At 31.6% G+C, this 22,725-nt stretch overlaps 1 protein-coding gene across 2 annotated transcripts; it reads right to left on the bottom strand.

Annotated features, from left to right (window-relative positions):
• Positions 1-14,818: 14,818 nt before the first annotated feature.
• On the bottom strand, positions 14,819-22,710 carry LOC143080054 (programmed cell death protein 6-like). 2 transcript variants are annotated; one of them, XM_076255714.1, is made up of 6 exons: positions 22,540-22,710; positions 20,648-20,709; positions 19,275-19,319; positions 18,238-18,396; positions 17,376-17,485; positions 14,819-16,189 (listed from the first exon to the last, which is right to left on the bottom strand). In XM_076255714.1, exons 1-6 carry the CDS (start codon positions 22,644-22,646, stop codon positions 16,088-16,090), a joined length of 585 nt encoding a protein of 194 aa, XP_076111829.1. In that variant the 5' UTR covers positions 22,647-22,710; the 3' UTR covers positions 14,819-16,087. The 2 variants fall into 2 exon arrangements, with proteins under 2 accessions (XP_076111829.1, XP_076111827.1); XM_076255712.1 differs by lacking the exon at positions 20,648-20,709 and adding an exon at positions 21,504-21,565 and having other exon boundaries at positions 22,540-22,709.
• Between the last annotated feature and the right edge of the window lie 15 nt (positions 22,711-22,725).

Here is a 22,725-nt window from a genome sequence, read left to right as displayed (position 1 = left end):
AACAAAAAGCAATACATTTTAGATATATTTATCATGGGCAGTGGCTATGATTTGACCGGCACTGCCAAAATAGCAAATTTGCCTCGCCGGCACCGGGAAAATAGAAAAACATGCCGGCTCTGATTAAAATATGGCAGTGGCTATTTTGCCGACTCCGGCAAAATAGCAATTTATATAGGAAATCAAATAGAGTTTTGCTATTTTGTCGGTCTTAATTAAGATTAAGATGGAACTCTAGAAATTAAGAATAGAAAAAATATAGAAACATACATTTCAATTAGAAATCTCTAAACAAATATGATTTCTTTAAACATTTATACAAAACCATGAAAACGTGCATATTAAAATTGATATTCATTCCTTTAAATGTTTAATAAGAAGTCTTTAAAAACATTGCCTTTTTAAATAATTGAAAAAAAGCTTAAATATTAAAATTGATACAAGTACTTTATTTCTTTTATAGGAAGTCTAAAAATATTTCTTTTAAACAAACATCGACATTTTGATTAAAACTTTTAATAAAAATATGATATCCTATTAGCTTTGAAACAAAAAGTAACACCAAACAACACCACATGCTTTACGAGCGTTACAAAATCTGAGTGCCTTGGTCTTCGGTGAATTTCTTTAAATTCTGGCACCAGAAAGGTGCTGGCACAGCAGACATTAAATGAACATAACTAACACTTGTTTATTTTGCGTGATTTGCATCACTTTTGCAAAAATTGCAGATATTAAACCAATTCAGTATTAAACCACTGCCTTAAAATATATTTCACTGGAATCAAAATGTAAGAACTAAGTAATGATTACATTACAAAATTAAAATTTATATTTAAAAAAACTTTTGTTACTGTTACTCATATATTTAAACCTGACATTGAAAATTGAATATGACACATGAGGAATGGATTTGATAGTTACCACAGAGTAATACTGGTAGATGCTATACTTATAAGACAAATAATCTGAAAATGCCACTCTATTTAATAATCAATGTAGATGGGAATGGACAAAGTGAAATAGTAGCTATTTTCTTGCTTACACAGGAGGAATTTATACTTCCACAAGTTATTGAACAAAAACTTAAATAATTCTGTTATGAATATTCGTTTCTAATAGCAAAAAAGTGAACAAGATTTTTGTTTTGCGTCCAGAATTTTTGTTTAAGGCAAAAATCAGAGACAATTTTTTTTCTCTCAAATATCTGAGACTGTCTCCTCAAATCAAATGGTTCGTACTCACGACTTTAAATCTATATAGAGCTTATACTGACTGGGTTTCATTATTCAGCTTTATTATTTTAAAAAATGCTGGGGCGTTTGGGGTTAAACATGTTTCCGTAGTTAGATAATATTGCTGCGGAACTTTTTTTTCATGAGAGTGTAATAGTCTATATAGAGCATTACTTTCTGGTTGGTGGAATAATGAAATAGAAGTCAATATGTTCTTGTTAAATCCTGTGTCGCTTTGAAGGTGTCATGATTGTCATCCTCAGCCTACGTAATGTCACGTTTACTGTAATTTGAATTTCAAAATGACTGAGAGACGTTTTATTCGACGCACTTCAGGTCAACTCCATCATAGCGAATCACATGACTTTGATAATCAGTAAATTCCAGCGAAAAATATCTTTATAATATAAAAAAGAAGATGTGGTATTATTGCCAATGAGACAACTATCCACAAAAGACCAAAATGACACAGACATTAACAACTATAGGTCACCGTACGGCCTTCAACAATGAGCAAAGCCCATACCGCATAGTCAGCTATAAAAGGCCCCGATAAGACAATTCAAACAAGAAAACTAACGGCCTTATTTATGTAAAAAAGGAACGAAAAACAAATATGTAACACATAAACAAACGACAACCACTGAATTACAGGTTCCTGACTTGGCACAGGCACATACATAAATAATGTGGCGGGGTTAAACATGTTAGCGGGATCCCAACCCTCCCCTTAACCTGGGACAGTGGTATAACAGTACAACATAAGAACGAACTATAAAAATCAATTGAAAATGGCTTAACTCATCAGATGGACAAATATACAAGTGGACGTGGCCCGGTACTTATACATCCCGACACAAAAAGACACAATGAACAAATCTGAGAGTACTCGCAGTTATCTGACAGCTAGTTCAAAGCCACTAACAACTAATAAAAAAATCATGGAACTAAGACTAAACTATCAATCCGTACACATACAACATCCCATGGATTTAGTGTAAAGAAGTCATCGATAGCCAGAGAAATACATGACCTTGTGCAATGCCAAGTTACAGGTATCGACAGATTGTAGATCCATGAATATGTATATGCATATAACATACTAGTAATATTTAGTTAGCTTTTAATTTACTGATAACACAATTAATATTTATACCAATAAAAACAATATTCAATGATAAGTCAAGAATTGTCGCATAAAAATTAAATAGTAGTACACGGGAAATGGCAAAGTTCACGGAGTCTAGTCTGATTAATCATTTTACAAAAAAAAAAAAAAAAAAAATCCGAGCAAAAAGGGAGGGGGGTGCGTACGCCCTCTACGCCCCCTCTGGATCCGCCACTGTCCACACCTTCTGATATTCTATCTTCGCTAGCCAAGGAGGAAGGGAGTAGATCGTAACCCTTGGCTAGCGAAGATGCTAATATGCCTGGATAACGGAAACTTACTATCCAGAATAATTGGCTTAATACGAGCGTATTATAAGCAATACGAGCGTATTTTAAGCAACACGAGCGTATTATAAGCAATACGAGCGTACTATAAGCATACAACTCATTGGCATCGGCAAAATAGCAAATTCGATATTTTGACGGCTCTTATTACAATATCTTTACTCAAGCCGTCAAAAGATCCTATTTCTATAAAATGGCTTTTTAATTGGACCATGCAGCAATATGTGCATTTCAAATTATAACTACTTATAACAATCATATTTCAAAAGCAGGTTTAAAATACCTTCGATTTGTTAAGCTATATGTATCAAATTTATAATGCAATAATTTTTTTTTACCTTTAGTAATTTTTATAGCAGGCAGATAAAAAATCTGAGATTTTACCCTAATACACTGACTGATTTTGGAAATAGTTTCAACTACATGTTTAGATATGATTTCAATGCAACAAGTCATGGGATGCATATGCTCAATATTTTTTTTTTATCTTGCTATGAATTTTTTAAAAAGTATTTTACCATGTTAAAAACACTTTGACTGAAAAGTATTCTTTAACGATTATATGGGTCATTTTCAAAAAATGTCGAATTTTCAGTACACCCATGCTAAAAAATTTATTTCTAATGGAAATTTCAGTTGTAATGGTTTAAATGAAAGCTTGTCGGATTTGTGATTCAGAACATTAATAATAAACACACCTTAAGCTTACATCTATTTTGATAAGATTAAACTGCATTTAAGTCCGATTTTGGGGGTATTTGTGTGCGTACATTGTCAGAAAAACACATTTCAAATGATTTTTTACCGATTTTCTGATCGCCTTGATATCTGCAAAAGGGACTTTTTAAGAACATTTATTATAATTCTAACGAAAAATCGTAGCTTCTTTATCATTGTATGTAACAGATTATCTACAAACTAAATTCAATCAGCGTACAGGAGGTTCATGTCTATCCTGTTACCGCTACTTAAATCAGTCGTTAAATTATTCTCCCTATGAATATTGAAATAGTCAGTGTTGATTTCAAAAATGCAACGTAATCTTTACATTTAAAACGCCTCGTTTCTTGAACGACAGTGTAGAGAAAAGAAATTTCAAGACATTTAGTGAAAAAAATAGAGCGTACTTTTTTTCATGTCTATGCTGTTACCAACCATTTTGATTAATTACACTAACAGTATGGTTGTAAAAAGTGCAATAACGTGTTGGAAACCAAATTCACAATAGAAAACCATAATCACTTCACCAAAGGGAGTAGTTATTTCACAACAGCAATCAAAAACGAAGAAATTTGTCTATCCTGTTATGTCTATCCTGTTACTATGGTTGCTATGATTACAGTAACAGGATAGACAATTATAGACAAAAACGTCGTTAAATTTTGTATCTTAACATGTAGGTGGAAAACGAATGAAATATTTCATTGTTTGAACTCATCTTAAGGTTAAAACGTCTTAATCTTCCCAATTAAGCATTTGCAGGTGCAATACTGATATCGGTAACAGGATAGACAAAAAGGTAACAGGATAGACTTTTATATAGTGATATATCAGAAACGTACGTTCCTGTTACCAACGAAATAAAGAGAAAAGTAAATTAACTTATTAGGGATTTACTTGATGTTGGGTTTATTTGAAAGGGTGAAAAAAGGCCGAACAATATAACTTGCTATCTTAGACTTGCATTACTGGTGGTAATTTTTACAACCTTTGAAAACCAATTTTTAGAGCCGTTTTTCAGTACAACCTAGAAAATTGGCAAATAATCTATTATTTTACAGAATGAATATATATAGAAGTTTTTTCTCTTGAAATCCATCTAATTGGTAACGTAAAACAAGCTTAACATTTTATCTAAACCTTTTCTTAATAACCCAAAATTTCTTTTGAAAATGGTAACAGGATAGACAAAATATTGTACCACCGATCAAAAAATGTTTCAAGATATTCTTGTATGACATCATTAAGATTGCATCTTTTAATATGTTGTTCTTAAAGTACTATTTGTTTTGATTTGCTTATGTAGAGGGTTGTTTGAATTAGTAACTTTAAATAAATTTTTCAATTGCAAAATTCGACATTTTTTGAAAATGACCCATATGTGTTTCAAATTTTGTTCTAGCTGTTTTCTTATTTAAGGGCATACGATACAGTTTTGAACCTGTATTTACAAGTTGATGAAAATTTGCATATAGGCTATTTTTCACCTGATTAAATCAAATATGTCATAAAAAATATACCTTCATGTGCTACTTTTTGAGTAAAATGAGGTCGAAATTTTGTATATTTGCTCAAAATTCAGATTTGTGTCCGTATTTTCTTTTTCGAAAGAACGACGTAACTTTTTTGCCTTAAAAGATAAACACAAATTGTTTTTTGTTAAATAATCGGTAATTTCTGTATTTTATAAGTATCATTGAAAATTATGTATTTTTATTCCGAAATAACTCTATATTTATCAAATGTTCATGAATAGAGGAAAAAACGTCATTTTTTGCTGCATGTTTATCAAAATTAAAAAAAATGCGCTATTTACAGTTTTATAAAATTTGGGTCACATAATCTCCTTGCAACATGAAACAAATTGCTGTTTTAAAAAATAGGGGTCCATGCACTCGTTTTCAAATTAAATCAGTTTGAATGATAAAAATCAGTCGAAAAATGCATCTTTTCCCGATATGTCATAGTTTGACGTCGCGAAAATAACATTTTACGTTAGCAACGTCATTACCTTCCCTGTAACTGTATCGTATGCCCTTAACAACTGGTACATGTATATCAGTAATCATTTGATTATTTTATGTTAACAGTGAACATTTTCATAGTACTTTTCGAAAGAAAATATTAAATTTCACTCTTTCTAAAGAACCGGCAAATTCACTATATCGCTGGTGCCGGTAAAATAGCCTTTTCTATAGAAATATCTATTTTGCCGGCTTGAATACAGATATTAACCAGAGTCGGTGACGGCAAAATAGAAACGGCCTAACAAATATAACATATGCTCACAACCAAAATGGGTATATTAAGTTGAAATATCTTGATGATCTTAAAGTTAAGATCCAAACCGACTCATTCTAATTATAGCACATATATACGACTTGTTCAATTAAGTCTGTTCACAAAAAAGTTCCTTCAGTCAGTCAATTGGAACATATTCAATCTTGTCTCGCCTTGCCACGCACAGGTTCCGGAGTAAACAATTTATACAAAGCTTCATATTTCAGAAGGTAGAAGATTTGAATGCTACATATATCTAAGGCAGATACTTGTGTGTCACGGAGTTTGTCTGTCATAATTCTATTGTCATTTATCCCATTTTCATGGTCATGTAAATTTCTTATTTATCATGGATAGTACGATAACTATATTTGGTATGTGGATTCCTTGCAACGTCTACGTATCAGCCCGGCAAGTTTCAACTGACCTCAACCTCATTTCATGGATAAGTGATAAAGGTTTAACTTATGTAATAAGGTCCGTTTCTTAGATACTATAAGCAGTATTGCAACTATATGTGGTGTATGGAATGATTGTAAGGGGTTCTTGTTAGTCTAGCAGCTTTCATCTGGCCTTGACCTCATTTTAAGGTTCATTGGTTAAGGTAAAGTTTTTCTGTTTGTCTGCTTTTCTAGTACTATCACACAGTGTAGATACTATTATGTACGCTATCCGGAAGTCGCGATTTTCGAAGCGAGAACTTTTTGGATCACATTTTGAATTTGAAAGATATACTGAATTGAACAGTAAGTTGTTCATCTGTACATTGCTTAATGATTAATTCAGCTGACATCTATATTCTCAAATGGTTTAGAATTTAATTCAGCACATTCATTATTCGTATCTTTGCCTTAATCAAGAGATTTTCAAGTGCATCACTAAGGAAAATCAGTCGGTGAACATAAAAACAATCATTTTGCCCTTTTAGTGTACAAATTAACGTAAAAACTAGACTCAATTAACTAAATGAAGTATATTTCAAGTGGTGGTAAAAGTTTCAACCAGATCTTTAAAGCCAGAAATAAGAAAATTACACTTGTTTGAATTTCTCACTGTACGATCAGTCTCGCTTGTATATTTTGAAACTGTATGATCAGTCTTTATTTCACTGTATTCTAGTGTTGATTTCTAAGTTATAAACGATACATTATAAGGTGGCATTTTTATAAATAACACAAATATATTTCAATAAATCTTATGAAACATGTTTTAGCTTGATAGGGTGTACTCGACTTACTACATTAAGTATAAGGATGTTTAAATGTTGCTAAAATAAGAGGAAGGTTTGTAGTATATATAAGTTCGTAATAATTAAAATTTAATTGTACAAACACACAGATTTAATTGTTATATAAAAATGCATGTATTTACACACATTCGGGGCCGTACTGTAGCCTGAAATTGATCACAGTTCCTTCACTTTGTTTTGAATGTAGAGCTAAAATTGAGAATGGAAATGGGGAATGTGTCAAAGAGACAACAAACCCGACCATAGAAAAAACAACAGCAGAAGGTCACCAACAAGTCTTCAATGTCGCGAGAAATTCCCACACCCGGAGGCGTCCTTCAGCTGGCCCCTAAACAAATATATACTAGTTCAGTGATAATGAACGCCTTACTAATTTCCAAATGAAACAAGAAACTAAATTAAAAGAGCTGTCTCTTTGACACTCAATTGTACACCACTTTGTAAAGCGGGGGTTTATAGTGATAATGAAGTATGTCTTTCAGTTCGTCCGTTGGACTGGTACAACATCTTTCGTCGGTTTTATAAGCGTATCTTCTCAGGGTTCCAGCCGTTTTAAATGGAGAGGGGTCCAATCTAGGAGAAAAGTGGATTCCAAATATATGTTCTTATAGAAATGCATTGATAGTTACAAAGAAGGGTTTCAAACCGCCGGATTCCCTTTTTTTGGATCCGTCACTGATATAACTATCAATTAATCCTTCTCGGATTCCTTATCATAAATGATAATGACTCTGTATTGTGCACCGTCTATTTCGAATCTTAGTAAAAATCTTTTTTTGGGGTTTCTTTATATAAGATATGATAATAAATCATCAGAAATATATTTGTTTTGTCTGATGAAAGAAATTTCACGTTATAGTTCCCTGGACAGTTCATAATATCACATACTATTAGACACGTATATATCTTCAAATTGCCGTTGTTTTTTTTTTCATTCAAAATCACGACTGGTCATACAGTCAAAAAATCTTAAATCGCTTCTAGAATACAGTCAGTTCTAGACTGATCGTACAGTAATTTATTTTCGGATCCTCATGGAAAATATATTTTTTATGGGAAATACAAATATTCTACTTAAAAACGAAAAGAATATTGAAACAGCATAATATTATATCTAACTGTAAACTGATGCAAATATTTGCAATAAAAATTATTTCTTTTGTACTACGAGAGCAAAATTGTCCATCGATTTCACTTTTTTCTATCAAGTTGGTGTGATGCACACGTATATTTTATATTCTAATGCATATGTTTTTGTTACAGTAACTCATATTTATGATGCTATACATACATTGAAGATGTTCAAAGCATTTTGTAGATATAGGAGTAAACAAATGACGAGAAAAGTCACCGTAGGCAAAACCGTCCTGTTAGCCAGGTGGAAATCATCGCTTCGAAAATCGCGACTTCCGGATAGCGTACAGAATAGTATCTACACTGTGATCAGCAGCAGGTTAACTATCGGTATATGAAACAATTTTAAGGTGTACAGGTCTGGCTGGCAGGTATCATCTGCCCTTCATCTTGTTTTCAAGGTTAATTGGTCGATGTAACTACTCAAGGTTAATTGGTCGATGTAACTACTTCTGTTTGGTCTCCTTTTCAAATATATTATATACTAATAGCAGTTGGTCAGCTGTATTTCGTATATGGAATAATTGTAAGTTGTAAATGTCTTGTTAAGTTTGTGTAATACTAGGAGTAACCAGGTGCTCTGCAGGGCGCGTACGACCACAGAGGTCGAAACCCTAAACAGTTGGGGCAAGTATGGACAAAACATTCAAGCTTGATACAGCTCTGAATTTAGATTGAGATCAAATTTTTTTACATCATATGGGTTTCTTACACAAAACAAATGTCAAGATCTTACATATCAATTAAAAATTTCTTCTTCAAACTTTTCAAAAATTTGAAATTTGAGAAATTTGAAAAAAAACCAGGTGCTCCGCAGGGCGCAGCTTTATACGACCGCAGAGGTCGAACCCTGAACAGTTGGGGCAAGTATGGACAAAACATTCAAGCGTGATACAGCTCTGAATTTGGATTGTGATCAAATTTTTGACATTACATGGGTTTTTTTTACACAAAACAAATGTCAAGATTTTACAAATCAATTAAAGATTTCTTCTTCAAACTTTTTAAATCTAAAATTAAATAGTTGACACAGCATAGGTTTCTGACACAGAATGAATGTGGTCTAATGAACTTAAAAGTTTTTTTTTGCCTTTGAGCAATTCACTATGCTGTTGAATATTAATCCTCTAAAAAAAATGTTTGAAGAAATTTTCTTTTTATTTATGAAATCTGAAATGAGAAAAATTTAACCCCCCCCCCTTTTTTTTTCACATCCCCGTTTCCTTTCTCCAAAACTGATATCAATTCAAATTTCTAATGGAGTTTGCAACAATAACTACTCTTTTAAATACATCATAAAATATTAAAATGTAAAATAAAGTGCTTGTTATCACTGAATGGTAAAGATTGGTTGGTAGTAAAAGTGAATATACATTGTTTATTGTATAAAACAATAAAAAAAACTTCATCAGCAACATTTTATATTGGCAAATTTCCAATGAAGTTATTTACATAAAGTTATTGGCAAATAAAAATAGAAAATGACATCATAGTCATGTCTGGCAAATTTCCAACATATATTATCAACTACTATTCTATACAAAGAAAGATAACTCCAATTGAAAATTAAGTACATTTTTAGATTCAGCATATCAAAGAACCTAACTGATTCATTTTTTGTCAAAATCAAACTAAGTTTAATTTTGGACCCTTTGGACCTTAATGTAGACCAATTTGAACGGGACCAAAAGTTAAGAATCTACATACACAGTCATGACAGTTAGATTCGGCATATCAAACAACCCCAATTATTCAATTTTGATGAAATCAAACAAAGTTTAATTTTGGACCCTTTGGGCCCCTTATTCTGTTGGGACCAAAACTCCCAAAATCAATACCAACCTTCCTTTTATGGTCATAAACCTTGTGTTTAAATTTCATAGATTTCTATTTACTTATACTAACGTTATGGTGCGAAAACCAAGAAAAATGCTTATTTGGGTCCCTTTTTGGCCCCTAATTCCTAAACTGTTGGGACCTAAACTCCCAAAATCAATACCAACCTTCCTTTTGTAGTCATTAACATTGTGTTTAAATTTCATTGATTTTTATTTACTTAAACTAAAGTTATTGTGCGAAAACCAAGAATAATGCTTATTTGGGCCCTTTTTTGGCCCCTAATTCCTAAACTGTTGAAACCTAAACTCCCAAAATCAATCCCAACCGTTCTTTTGTGGTCATAAACCTTGTGTCAAAATTTCATAGATTTCTATTAACTTAAACTAAAGTTATAGTGCGAAAACCAAGAAAATGCTTATTTGGGCCCTTTTTGGCCCCTAATTCCTAAAATGTTGGGACCAAAACTCCCAAAATCAATACCAACCTTCCTTTTGTGGTCATAAACCTTGTGTTAAAATTTCATAGATTTCCATTCACTTTTACTAAAGTTAGAGTGCGAAAACTAAAAGTATTCGGACGCCGGACGACGACGACGACGCCGACGCCAACGTGATAGCAATATACGACGAAAAATTTTTCAAATTTTGCGGTCGTATAAAAAGCTTCATCAGCAACATTTTATATTGGCAAATTTCCAATGAAGTTATTTACATAAAGTTATTGGCAAATAAAAATAGAAAATGACATCATAGTCATGTCTGGCAAATTTCCAACATATATTATCAACTACTATTCTATACAAAGAAAGATAACTCCAATTGAAAATTAATTGCTATTGCACAATATTGTGCAATTAGATATTTCTTGCTATTGTGCAATACTGTGCAATTGAAAATTTCTTGCTATTGCACAATACTTGATATGGAATCCTGATTTGGATCAACTTGAAAACTGGGCCCATAATCAAAAATCAAAGTACATATTTAGATAAAGCATATCAAATAAGCCCAAGAATTTAATTTTTGTTAAAATCAAACTTAGTTTAATTTTGGACCCTTTGGACCTTAATGTAGACCAATTTGAAAACTGGACCAAAAATTAAGAATCTACATACACAGTTAGATTTGGCATATCAAAGAACCCATTTATTCAATTTTTGATGAAATCAAACAAAGTTTAATTTTGGACCCCCATTTGGACCAACTTGAAAACTAGGCCAATAATTAAAAATCTAAGTACATTTTTAAATTCAGCATATCAAAGAACCCCAAGGATTCAATTTTTGTTAAAATCAAACTAAGTTTAATTTTGGACCCTTTGGACCTTAATGTAGACCAATTTGAAAACGGGACCAAAAATTAAGAATCTACATACATAGTTAGATTCGGCATATCAAAGAACCCCAATTATTCAATTTTTGATGAAATCACACAAAGTTCAATTTTGGACCCTTTGGGCCCCTTATTCCTAAACTGTTAGGACCAAAACTCCCAAAATCAAACCCAACCTTCCTTTTATGGTCATAAACCTTGTGTTTAAATTTCATAGATTTCTATTTACTTATACTAAAGTTATGGTGCAAAAACCAAAAATAATGCTTATTTGGGCCCCTTTTTGGCCCCTAATTCATAAACTGTTGTGACCTCAACTCCAAAAATCAATCCCAACCTTCCTTTTGTGGTCATAAACCTTGTGCTAAAATTTCATTGATTTCTATTTACTTATACTAAAGTTATTGTGCGAAAACCAAGAATAATGCTTATTTGGGCCCTTTTTTGGCCCTTAATTCCTAAACTGTTGGAACCAAAACCCCCAAAATCAATCCCAACCTTCCTTTTTGTGGTCATAAACCTTGTGTCAAAATTTCATAGATTTCTATTAACTTAAACTAAAGTTATAGTGCGAAAACCAAGAAAATGCTTATTTGGGCCCTTTTTGGCCCCTAATTCCTAAAATATTGGGACCAAAACTCCCAAAATCAATACCAACCTTCCTTTTGTGGTCATAAACCTTGTGTTAAAATTTCATAGATTTCCCTTCACTTTTACTAAAGTTAGAGTGCGAAAACAAAAAGTATTCGGACGCCGGACGACGACGACGACGACGACGACGACGCAGACGCCAACGTGATAGCAATATACGACGAAAAATTTTTCAAATTTTGCGGTCGTATAAAAACCATTGAAAACTACTACCACCCCCCGTTTTCAATTAGTCCATAACCTGACATTTCTTTATACATAATTAACAAGTAGTATAAGGGAGGTAAATCTGAACATACCCACCATTGTATGTTAAATGTTTATGAATTACCTCCCTTACACTGCTTTTAAATTGTTTAAATTGTCCATTGACCAGAAAAACCTAGTTTTCCCCCTTTTTTGCCCCTAATTCTAAAATATTTTGAGCCATAACCCCCAAAAGTAACTATCCCTTCATAGTATGGAAACTTGTGGTATAATTTCAGAGAGATCCATACACTTAAACACAAGTTATATTGTTTGAAAACTAAAAAAAAATCTTATTTTGGGCCCCCTTTTTGGCCCCTTATTCCAAAACTGTTGGGACCATAACCTCCTTTAGTGGTATTTAACCTTCTGGTAAAAATTTGTAAAGATCCATTCACTAAAACTTAAGTTATTGTCCGGAAACTAAATCCGTCTTTGGACGACAAGGCAGACGACGATGCAGACAACGGCGACAACATGAGAGCATTATAGCGGTCGTACAAAAATCATTATCTTTAAGACTTTAAGAATTTTAGCATAAAATCAATGGTCAGTAGAGCAGCTAGGTAACATTTCAGCGTGTGCACTCTTGTTCAATTTGGCATTTAGGTAAAGATTTTCTGGAGATTTATGCGCAATTTCCTAAATTTCAGTTCACAAGGAAGCTATTGAATGCATTGCAAAACAGAGATAATATTTTCAAAAGTTTAACAGAAGCCATCATGAGCTGGTTAATCCTTATTGGATATCTGTCTCACAGATAACCAATATGATCTATTTATGATACGTGTATTTACAATACTGTCTTCTTTTCCAAGATTGTAAAATTATCATAAAAATTAAGCATAGAAAATTTTACTTGTAATAAGTAACACTTTTGGTACTACCATTGGAGCAGAAACTGTAAACCCTTCTAGAGCACAGGTCTGACTTCATTTGAGGTTTATGGTGAGGTTTGTTTTGCTCTATCTATAGTTTCTATGTAAGTTTTTATGGACAACTGTTTTTCTTTTTAACCGTGATTTATCTGTTTTTACTAGACTTATGGTTTTTGCTTGAAACCTTGGCAATTTTTCTTTCTGGTTATAATATGAAAAATACATGTACATGTGTAGCAGTAAGATGATTTATTAAGTTAGATATACAAAAAAGTTTTGCAATAATTTAAGATATGTCACTATTCTTATTATTGATTACACAGCACTCATTTCTCACATCAGAAACAGTTTTCTGATTTTAGTTCTAGCACTAAATGACTTTTATTACAATTTTATTCAAGCATTCAGATTAATTTATTAATTTCATATAATAATATACTTTGGGAATCTCTTTCTAAAATACTTTGTTCTAAAGTGCTAAGTTATTTTCCATGGTGACAAATATTTTCAATTGAAAATTCAATTAGGTCAATATTGCTTTTGAAAAAAAGGTCCCCAATATCATGATCTACTTAAATATAGTTTTAGTATATACATAATAAAAAAGCATTAAAGCAAGTTAATTTCTAATTATGAAATAGCAAATTCTCAGTTTTGTCCTTCTGTTTTCAATGAAAAAAAACCCCAATATTTCCATCTATAGTGTGTGATAACATTGTGTGAGGGAATTCGACGTTTGATGTACCACTGTTCACTCCAGTGCAATTTATGACAATACCACTGCATCAATCAGAATTATTTTTTTTGCAGTGTTTTAAGAAATGATTTTGCTTTGTTGTCGCGTATTATTTGTGAAACATTCAATGTTTTAAAAAGGCGAATTTTCTTTATAAAGTCAATGATTATGTTGACTTTTGAAGGCCAAACTTTCTACAGCCTTAAATACGCTAATGAAAGATCCAAAAACTATACCAATACATAACGACATGTTTATGAAATTATAACAAATCTATTGATTAACAAATTTTTACTCGTTATTGCAAAATAATGAACTTAATATATCTGACATTTTCTCCCTACCCAGTTTACCCCTATACATTTTATGATGTGGACTGGTCATTGTTATTGAATCGTAGGCAATTTGATTGGATTAAGTTGTTATTAGTTTACCTTCAAACTTGTTTATGCTTTTCATACATGACTATTGATTAATTAGAACGTGCATGAATGTGTACGGTAACTAAAATGACCTTCAAACTGGACACTGGACAAGTCAATATTATGTTTTATCAATGAAAGTTAAGGTATGAAAGGTAAGAATTGCCACTTATTCGATTTTCACAAAATTTTCGGAATATACAGTTGAAAGGTTATTTTTTAAAAGCCTATTGTGAAGAGTAAAGAGAAAGTTTACAAATAATACGTTTTGTTCCATTAAACAAGTCATTTTCGTAACAGAAATACCGAAATATATTTTACGCACGACTACGGCAGATAAAATTATTATTTATCATAATAAAAAAAAGCATTTTTCAGTCTCATTGGAATATGTTGATTACAATTAATCCCAAACTTAAGAAGTAAGTAACTAAAGTCAAAATATGTCCGATCTGCCTATTTCTGCACATCAAAAGTCAATACGATCGTTTTAAAGTCAATTTCGTCTACCTCACAAAATCTTGTTAGGCACTATAGTTTTGCTTATTTGTAGTTGCATCTTGCAGAATAATTTGATATTAATCTTCAATATGAAGGATTTAAAAGTACTATAAGTTTCCTAGTACATAATCTTTTTTGTTATATTTATAATAATGAAAGTATATTTATTTCATAAAATTTATATTGTTGCACAGCAGTATATATTGCAATAACACATAATTGCTGCCAATTTACACTTATTCACACACACAATTAAAGCCAATAGAAAGATCTGCTCCAGCTACCAGCATACACAACAACGAAATTTGGCTTAAAGGTGCCCTTAAGTGGAGATGTTATACTTATATTATGTATAATAGCTCTAAAAAATGTGTACATTTAAATATTTCTATTATTTATCGAAGGAAATTACTGTTTAGAAAATCAAATTTAGAAGAAAAAAAATAATGCACAAGATACTTATACATTAAAAACTATTTTTGGTATGTTTGAAAGTTAAATCAAAATTTATTTTTAAAAATCTATTCTTGATTCTGAGTTATTTATAGTTAGGCTTTAGTAGTGAAATCAAAAGACTTGCGAAAATTTGGTCCAAAATAATCTACATTTGTTAAGTGAATTAATTTTGACAATGATTAAAGGAAGATAAATACTATACATTACTACAGACAATGGGTATATATGTTAAGGCTTGGGATTGTGGGATATGCTGATTTTAGGACAAAGTTATTTTCTACATCAAACAATGTTAGCTTTGTACATTAATTTTTTAACACCAGCATTGATGACTTTAAAAAAAAAAAATATAAGAAAGTTATTGCTTTTATTAGTAGCTTTCATTAAATTCATATGGAGTTTACATAAAGATATAAATACAACAAGTTAGTATAACCAATTAAATTTCAATTTTTACACTATTATCTATATTAAGGACAAAAGTTGTAGAATTACAAGTCTTTTATTTCATAACATCAAATGATTGTTTTTAGCATACATATTTAATTTTCAAACAAATTTTGATCTATATTTAAAAATGCCTTTTTTTCATTGTTTTAGATATTGAAACATATCATAGAAAAGTGTAATTTTGATAAAATAGAAAGATAATTGAAAAATTAATAAAATAATTAATCTTAGAATATGAAATGATAAATATTGTAAATGAAGCAGTTCTTTAAACCTGAATGATAACACTAAATAATTGTGGAGTGTCACTAAAAAGTAAATAACTTGCAAGTAAACAAATTACACAAAAGTATTCACAACTGCACCAATGATGACAGTCAGTTTAAGACACAATTACACAGAAATATATAAAAATTAAATAGTTTCCTAAGAAAAATGTGCTTATACACTGCAGTATTACACAAGACAATGTCTTTGTATATGTGTTACAGACATCGGTTATAACTATGATTTGAGGTTGAACACTAGTGTAAGAAATTGTTCGTAGCCGATCTGGATCACGCCATCTTGATCTGTATCATAGGCACGGAAAGCACTTGTTAAAGTCTGAAATAAACAAGCAATACATTATTCAAATCAACTAACTCTAAAATAGAGGTAAATCAGTAGTTATATTCCACTACCCTATGATGGCTGTATAAAGGCATAAAGGCCAAGTCAATGAAAAATTGTCAATTAATCATTTAGAATTAGCTCTGGATTTACCTATCTCAATAATATCATTAAACAAGCTATTTGCCTCTCTTACGAGTGTTCTAATTGAATATAGCATTAACATGATTAAGCCCTAGCTTGTGATAGTTGATCATCAAAGGGAGTGACTGAATTATTTGCGTCAGTTTACATTCAAACCAAGAAAGCTTACATTTTTTTTTTAATATATGGCATTTGTAAAGACATAGATTATTTTAGGGATGCAGACCTTAATCACTCAGCATAATGAATCTTGCAGCAAAAAATACATAAAGTAGCAATATTTTTAAATTTCATACTAAAAGTATATATTCAAAGGGTGGTTCAGTGTCATAGGGGCAAAATCAAATTCAGTAATTTTCCCCCATTTATCCCTTTTATAAGCATCATAACTTTAAACACAATATTGTTGTTTTCCAATGTACTAACAGGTGTAACAATAAAGAAAAAACATATGTATGTAAAAAATAACTGGGAACTAACCTACAAAAGGTAGGCAAGCCATGTAAAACTTTTAGTTTATTGAGATGAATTAATTGAATTATTCCCCTTTAAGCAAGTTGAACTGTTATGGTATTCTTTTACGCACATTTTCAGATATTGCTCTACAATTGTGTAAAGTTACATTAATAACCGTCCAGATGTTTAGGTGGAGCTGCACATAAAAGAGACTATTACCAGATTGAAATATGCAAGTTCAAACATTCCCCTCGACTAGGATTATATTTTCTAATCAATATACTGGTACATTATATATAGTTATGCTTTTTAGGATTAGTTGTAATTGCAAGACACATTGACAAACAGATGGATGGCTGAACAGATGGGGTGATTCCTATTTACCCCTAAAAAACTATTGAGGATTAACTATAGAATAAATTATTTTTTAAAAATATTTATATACACTATTTAATGAATGTATAGTATAATTGCTGTCGTCCGCTTCAAATTTGGTATAATTTATTGGACGCTGCATAATAAAAATCAGGTGAACTGATTTCTTTCCAAGTTTTGCCACTTATAAATTTAAAACCTTTACCTGCATGACTACACAGCATTGTACAAAATCATCAAATGCTATTGTTCCTCTACCCTGTCTGTCAAACTTCACCAACAATATATCAAAGAATCTGTCTGATAATCTATAGCCTAAAAAATATACAAAGCAATGTTAAAAAGTGTTATTCCCATGCTGTCTATGAAATTTGTTGACATTTATACATATGTACTTTGGAGTCTGTACTTGAAATTCATAAACATAAGTTTTTTGTAGGACTTGTGAAAGTAAAAAGAAGTCTACTACCATCTATTCTCAAATTGATGCTGGCAGCTCTTCAAAATCTTGAATGCTGAACATGTTTGATTTCATAATGGCAGCTCACTCTGGAAGCTTTGAATTATATACATGTATTATTATACTATTTAATAAATACATGTATCTATCAATTCCAAAGTATATAGATTTACAATATGACAAGTTCCAGTGGGATAAACAACCAAGAATTGAAATATACAAAGGTCCCTATCGAATGTCATTTCTCACAAATGCAAGTTGGGTACCTCATTTAGGAAAGGTCTCGCTACTTGAGCCTTAATATTTGTTTAATAGCCAATATGTGATTATATGGAGTCTTTTGTACTGTTATATAGGACAGACTAATGTTAAGCATCTGATGCATGTTAATTGTTTTTATTTTATAGCCAAAAAGTCATCCTACCTTCTGTAATCTTATAATCTATATGTGATACAACAATTCTACTATCCTATTAAATTCATTTTTGGTGGAAAGATGGCAAGTTTTACCAGTTGGTTAACAGCACAATGAATTGTCAATGTCCATAAACATGTATAAATAGTTAAAGGTCTAATTTTAGAACAAATTTAATATCTAAAGTCTTACCAAATCCAGTAAGGGCTGTTTTCAATTCATTTTTATCAATAGTTCCAGAGTTATCTCTGTCATAAGTACGGAAACAATTCTGCCAATCTGTGACAAACTTCCATAACTGTTGGAACTCCTGGAAGCTTATGGTGCCGGAACGATCTCTGTCAAACATTCCTGGAAAAAATAAACAGAGTTATGATTACAAAGAGCAATTGTTACACTACCTTTGCCAACATTTGGAGACATACTTATTAAAAAATCTATGCATTTGTCATATATGTACATGATGTAGGTCCACAAAGGGGTGGGCGTGCCTGCTGAATATGTTAACAATTGTTTAATTAAAGAATCAAAGTGCTTATAAGCACTGAACAGTTAAGATTGCTTCAATTTATCAGTGGGAATTAGTAAAATTAATTATTGCATTGGTTGCAGTTGATTTAACAGGGAATTTTAGGCAAAGGAAGATAACTCCCTGGTTTCAAAGATGATTTTAACAATGACATCATTCTATTTTTAGAACAGATATTAGATTCCTGCACGTTGCAAAAGTTATGTAATTTTCTTGACAAGTGTAACATCATTTGGTGCCTTGAATAACTGAGCAAATATATTACATTGATAAATGTCTGAAATGTTCACTGATAGGATGTGTAGAATGTTATGATCAATGCACTATATTTTGTGTATCAAAAAAGGTAGTGATAATTAGCCTTGGAACATTTAGATATCAAGTCAGTCCAGTGGCGGATCCAGAACTTTTCCTAGGGGGGCCCGCTCCAGTCATGCTTCAGTGATTCCCTATATAATCAACCAAATTTTTCCCACGAAAGTGGGGGCCCGGGCCTCCCTGGATCCGCCTATGCAGTCCCATGAGGTTTTGATTGCATTTCATGCAATCTTTACCTAAAAACCAAAAAGGAACCTTATCATGCTTATTAGGTCAAAACTTTAGCACAGGAAAACACATTTGAAAACAAAATGAAAGCAGTTCCTTGCTGAAACATGTTAAATTTAGTTTCTGGCTTTCATGGTTATAAAAAATCATTTACCTATCATAAGACGAACTGTTTCTGGATTGAATGGCGTCCATGTTCCTACAAAATAAATGTTAATAATAATTATGTGCAACTTATTATACATATATGGACGACAAATATAAAATGTTAAATCAATTTGTGAGTTTTAGTTATTTGTTTTCCTGCTTCTTGACATTTGCAAATTTGTCTATTATTTAGATTTTGTTGCAAGATAAGAACAACCAAAGTTTCAATATGGAGCCAATTAAAAAAAAGAAGCCTCCCAAAAAAATTCAAATAAAAGGTACAAGAATTATAATACTGTTTTACAATAGGACACATGTATTCAGGGGCGGATCCAGCCATTTTAAAAAGGGGGGTTCCATACCCAGAGTAAAGGGGGGTTCCAACTATATGCTCCCATTCAAATGCATTGATCGTCCAAAAAAAAAAAAAGGGGGGGGAGTTCCAACCCCTGGATCCGCAAATGGTATTTAACTTTAAAATTGGGTCTGCCTTTTACAATGAAATGTAAGAATATAATTATTTCAAATGAACATGATTCCGAATTAACCACAATTCATAGAAATACACCATTTCTAAAAATTTAAGGTTTATTTTGCCATTATCATGTTTATGGATTAGCATGTTTAGTTGTTCTTTTCATAGCTTATTCTCAAAGAAAGCTAAGAGATCAAGAGAACAGGTTTATATCTTCTGTAATTCTTTGGCAGCTGCTCTATAAAGGTTTACGACCTGATAGAGTGTGTCTTATATATATCTGCTTTAACATATACAAAAGTTTGGACTTTTCTGACCAGACGAAGTTCATTGAAAAAATTATAAGATTCATTATAAAAAACAATGAAAAAGGACATATATTTCTATTGTCTATTATCAAATGATTAGGAAAAAAAAACAATTTGATTTTGAAAGAAACTGGAAAAAGGCTTACTTAAATTAATCTTTAAGTACAAAGGTACCATCATGACCATAGCACTTAAATAAGCCTAAAAGGCAAAGACAACATGAAAGACATAAGCCAAAAAATGAATAGAGATATAAAAACAGTGGCATGAGTATAGAATGATGTATAGTGGCTATTAACCATGTTAACTCATGCTAGATGTATTCAATCTGCTTAGATCTATGTATAAATTTTGAAACCTTGTCAAAAATAAAAAAGTTGATGATTATCATTTTTGAGAATTTAATTATCAATTGTAATTTTTTTTACAATATTTTAAAGAAACTATTTTTAATAGCTTTTTATTCAAGCAAAGAATCTACTTTTTTGCTAGAACTTGAACATTATGAAGAACAATAACTATGACATGTATGAATTAATCATGTTTATAATAAATGTAATACACGTTTTCCTATATTTCTTGTCACACAGAGCTTACCATTAGAGAGAGCTTGTTGAAGCTCATTTCCTGATATTGAACCACTTCTGTCTTTATCTATCCTAATAAAAGGATAAAAAAAAATCCTATTTAACATGTTTAATAACCAGTTTTACCAATCTTCCTATTTAAAAAACCCAGGTTTATCATTACATAGTACAGAAGCTGGACAGATTTTGCATGACAAGCAAATTCATTTGGAAAAAATCAAATGTTTCAAACAGAGCTGTGAAAATCATGCAAAATATTTTGAAAAAATTGCAAATACGTCTTCATCCAAAAATTTCTAAGATAAACAAGCTTAAATTTTAGTAAGCACGATATTGGTAAAATTTGGTGCAACAAAAATCTTTTCAAATGAACATGATGAAACACAGCTGTTTGAAAAATGAAGTTTTACTTCCATGAAAAACCTGCCCACAAACATAGGAAAGCTACAACTGTACATGTACATTTTACATGCAAAAATTCATAATTTGCAGTTAACAATATATCTTAAGCTGTCAGTGGTCTAATTCTCAGTAAACTGATCTAATATAGAACATGTACAAAGTAACAAACTTGTATGTGTCTATACAATATCTAAAATATCCAATTCAGGAACTGGAGAACAAAACCATCAGAAAATGTTTACAACTTTTCTTTTCAAAAGATTTTTATTGAATTTTTTATTCATATCACTGTATCCATTTAACAAAAAATATATTTTGACAGGGGGGATAATTAACAAGATATGAGAATGAGTTCTGACAGCTTTTCTTAGACCTGTTTAACTGAAAATTATGAAACAGACTTCACTGGGCTACATTAGGGCAGCTAGTGCAATCACAAGGTTGGACATAGACCAACCACTTACCATTGGACAGAGCACCGCTAAGTTCATTAGCACTAATTTGACCACTTTTGTCTTTATCAACTCTAAAACAAATAAAATAATCATTCATTTAATATGTTAATGGGATTTGTTTTACAACTATGACAACTATAATCTAACTGACAATGGCCGTAGCATGCATTACATTGTATATAGCTTTCCTTTCCTCGACTTTGAATTTAGTTATCACTTTTTTCAATTCTTTACAATGTTCTCTCGCTTGAGAGCTTATGCCAGAAATCTTAAGTAATTTGTGCTTCCTTGATAGAAGACGTCATCATGGTCACACATGTAGTTACTTGGACTAAAAGGCAGCCAAAACACTCTATGACCAGATGACTATACACCTTATCGCTATTTGTCCGCCATTACTGGATATCACACAGGTTCCCGTAAAATTTTGACGTCGCAAAACAAAATATCGGACGCCACAATGGAAAAGTGATTGTTGTATGTGTCAAAAGTTCAAGCGGCCGGGTCAGCCGGGATTAGCAATAAGGTGTATGGACACATAATCCACAAAACTCAAAAGAATAAAGGACTAGAAATATAACACGGTTTTAACAGACATTCAGACATTCCTGTAATTTTCAGGAAAATGAATAAGTTTGAGTTTAGGGAGCTACCATTTGATTTTTATGGGGGGGCTAGGATGAAATTTGAAAAAAATAGGCAGGACAGGAGTTTTGAGTAAAAAAAAAAGGCAGGATGAGACACTTTGCAAAAAAAAAAAGGCAGGATGACAATTTAGGTAAAAAAAGTCAGGATAAACTAATAAAAAAAAAGGCAGGACCGAATAGAGTGAAAAATAAAAAGGCAGGACAGAGATTACAACTAAAAAAAAATGCAGGACAAAATTTTTCATCCTAGCCCCCCCATAAAAATCAAATGGTAGCTCCCTTAATGGAGGGCAAAAGATATTTCGAAATACAAAAGTTGAGTCACTCAAAAATTATTTGTGACACTGACAGTGCATAGTTTGATCTGAAAATTATCAGTTTTAAATATCTAAAATAACCTTTGAAAGACGCCCCATAGAAAATTGGGATCATTCTGTGAAGGTTGAGCACCAGGTTGGTTATAGTATCCTGCAGGAGGCTGCTGTTGTTGACCGTAATAAGCCATTCCCAAAATATTTTACAGATTTTTCTTGTTCCGTATTTGATTTTGGTCAGTGTTAAATTATTTTTCCTTTTAGTAAGCT

Source organism: Mytilus galloprovincialis, chromosome 6 (genome assembly GCF_965363235.1).
Source record: "Mytilus galloprovincialis chromosome 6, xbMytGall1.hap1.1, whole genome shotgun sequence".
NCBI classification, from domain to species: domain Eukaryota; kingdom Metazoa; phylum Mollusca; class Bivalvia; order Mytilida; family Mytilidae; genus Mytilus; species Mytilus galloprovincialis.
This window is presented reverse-complemented; position numbering and strand designations above follow the sequence as displayed.